The sequence below is a fragment of the Ixodes scapularis genome, unplaced genomic scaffold (genome assembly GCF_016920785.2).
Source record: "Ixodes scapularis isolate PalLabHiFi unplaced genomic scaffold, ASM1692078v2 PGA_scaffold5__190_contigs__length_132052651, whole genome shotgun sequence".
Classification (NCBI taxonomy): domain Eukaryota; kingdom Metazoa; phylum Arthropoda; class Arachnida; order Ixodida; family Ixodidae; genus Ixodes; species Ixodes scapularis.
This window is the reverse complement of record NW_024609880.1, coordinates 2305085-2307465: the sequence shown is the minus strand read 5'-3', so window position 1 is coordinate 2307465 and position 2381 is coordinate 2305085. Positions and strand designations below refer to the sequence as shown.

The 2381-nt window shown below is 53.5% G+C and overlaps 1 protein-coding gene across 1 annotated transcript; it reads left to right on the top strand.

Moving 5' to 3' along the window:
- Positions 1–599: 599 nt before the first annotated feature.
- Positions 600–2008, top strand: LOC120843523. Its single transcript, XM_040214916.1, has 2 exons — positions 600–1411; positions 1570–2008. The coding sequence occupies exons 1-2, from the start codon at positions 600–602 to the stop codon at positions 2006–2008; spliced, it is 1251 nt and encodes a 416-aa protein (XP_040070850.1).
- The last annotated feature ends 373 nt before the right edge of the window (positions 2009–2381 follow it).

The window sequence follows — 2381 nt, the reverse complement described above, 5'->3', positions numbered from 1 at the left end:
CGATATCCAATAAAAATGGCCGTATTGGCGAACTTCCTATCTGGTGTGACATGTATATATTTCTAGGGAGTCGTTGCAGCTGGGTTAATAAAGGAAATATGTGAAGCTAACTTTCTGGCTTGTGGCAAGGAACACCAGTTCTAATCTTACGGCAGATATGTTATGCGGAGTGCAAGTATGTCTGCTTCTTTTGCAGGGGTTGTGGTGACGTCAAAACGCCAAGTTCTGATTGGCTCTAATCGAAGAGTAGTGGGTAGCCCTCAAAGCAAGATGCCTTGTAGTCTGCCGACTATCCTTTAATTACAACCAATCAGAGCTTGGCGTTCCGACGCCACCACGACCCCTGCAAAAGAAGTCGATGAACCCGCGCTCCGCATTGCCAAGACAAAAATTATGCACCAAGAGAGCTGCCCTGTTTAAGATTAGGTGAACTGTTGTGATTCCGTTTTTTTTTTTTTTTTTTTGTTTTTTTTGCTGGCAGGTCTCCTCCTCCGGAGAGGCAGCCTGGCTCCTCTACCACTCAACCAAGCCCTAGGGAGGCTCCAGAAGCCAGCGCCGCCACTGGATCGGGAAGCAGTGCTAAGTCGACACTCGAGACCATGCCCGAACATCTGTCTGTGCGGTGTCACGAAGCCAGCACTGCCACTGGACCTGGAAACAGTGCGGAGTCAACACCTGATGCCACGCTCGAAGATGTGTGTGTGCGGCGCCACGCTTGTTCCGGCGATCACAACTATTCAGCTGTATCGCCACGACAGCACAGGGATCTTCTGCGTACCACTAGGCGGAAGCTGCAGAGAGCGAGAAAATTGCTTAAGCAGGCAAAAAAGAAGGTCAACAGAAAGACGGCCAGGATAAAGAAGTTGAACGTCCTTCTCCGAGAACTGAGAAGGAGGCTTCCTGGCTCAGCAGTCAACATTGTTGACAACATCTTCACAGACACGATGCGCAACCTTGTCCTGAGGAGATCCAGGAAACCAAACAACATGTACGCAGAGTATGTGCGCAAGTTTGCCCTCACGGTGCACTTTTACTCGGCAAAAGCATACAAGTTTCTGCGGAAGCACGTCAGGCTGCCACACCCGAGTGCTCCTCGCAAATGGGCAGCGGTGATCGATGGAAACCCAGGCTTCACCATGGAGTCATTCAACAGAGTAACACAAGAAGTCCAGAAGGGACGACTTCTAGTCAGCTTGATGGTTGACGAGATGAGCATCAAGAAACAAGTCGATTGGGATGGCAAAGAGGTCATCGGGTACTGTGACCTGGGCCACGGCATCCTAAACAACGACTGCGTCGCCTATGCCAAGCATGCACTTGTGTTTCTGGCGGTCGAGTCAACAAAAGCTGCAAAATCCCATTGGGCTATGCCCTCATCGACGGCCTGGACGGAAACATTCGGGCCAACCTTGTGCGCCAGTATATCACCAAGCTGGAGGAGGCCGCAGCAGAGTGCATCAGCGTGACGTGCGACGGCAGCAACTGCAACATTTCCATGTTGACAGCACTTGGAGTGTGCTTTGGCCCGCCGCTGAGAAGCTGGTTTCCCAACCCTTCTGACCCCTCCAGGAGGGTGTATGGACTCTTGGATGCCTGCCACATGCTCAAACTAATGCGCAACCTGCTCGCCGAGAAGCAATGCATCAGGAATGGGGCAGGTAGGGTCGTCGCCTGGAAATATCTCGAGGCCCTGGACAGCCTGCAGCAACAAGAGGGCCGTCATGCTGCCAACAAGCTGCGCAAGAAACACATTGATTTCCAGCGCCAAAAATTGAAGGTCTCCCTGGCGGCCCAAACACTGAGTCGGTCAGTGAGCTGTGCCTTGTTGTTTTGCAAGGAGAAGGGCATCCGAGGCTTCGAGGGTGTGGAGGCCACCGCAGAGTTTGCAGCAGCAGTCGACAACATCCTCGACCTCAGCAACTCCTGTCACCCCCTTGGACGTGGAAGCAAGGCCCCCATTCGAGCCGTCAACAAGGACGCCATGCTGAAACGAATTGACCAGGCTTGACACTACCTCCGAGGCTTGAAGGACTTCACGGGCCAGCCACTGAGTCAAGGAGCAAGGAAGACTCCAATCCTCGGCTTCCTGCTCGTCCTGGAGTCCATTAAGGGCCTTGCTGAAGACCTGGTCTGGGGCCCAAGCCCACCACTCAGGTGCCTGCTGACGAGGAAGCTGAGCCAGGACCACCTGGAACTGTTCTTTGCGACTGTCCGTAACAGGACGGGCAAAAACGACAACCCAATGGCACTCGAGTTCCGCTCTGCTTATAGGAAGTGCCTGGTCGCCAATGTCCAGTCCTCAACCCGAGGCAACTGCCAGGTTGACGGCACCGCAACACTCCTTGTCAGTTCGTCAGGTTGCCGCCAGCAAGTCCAGGCAA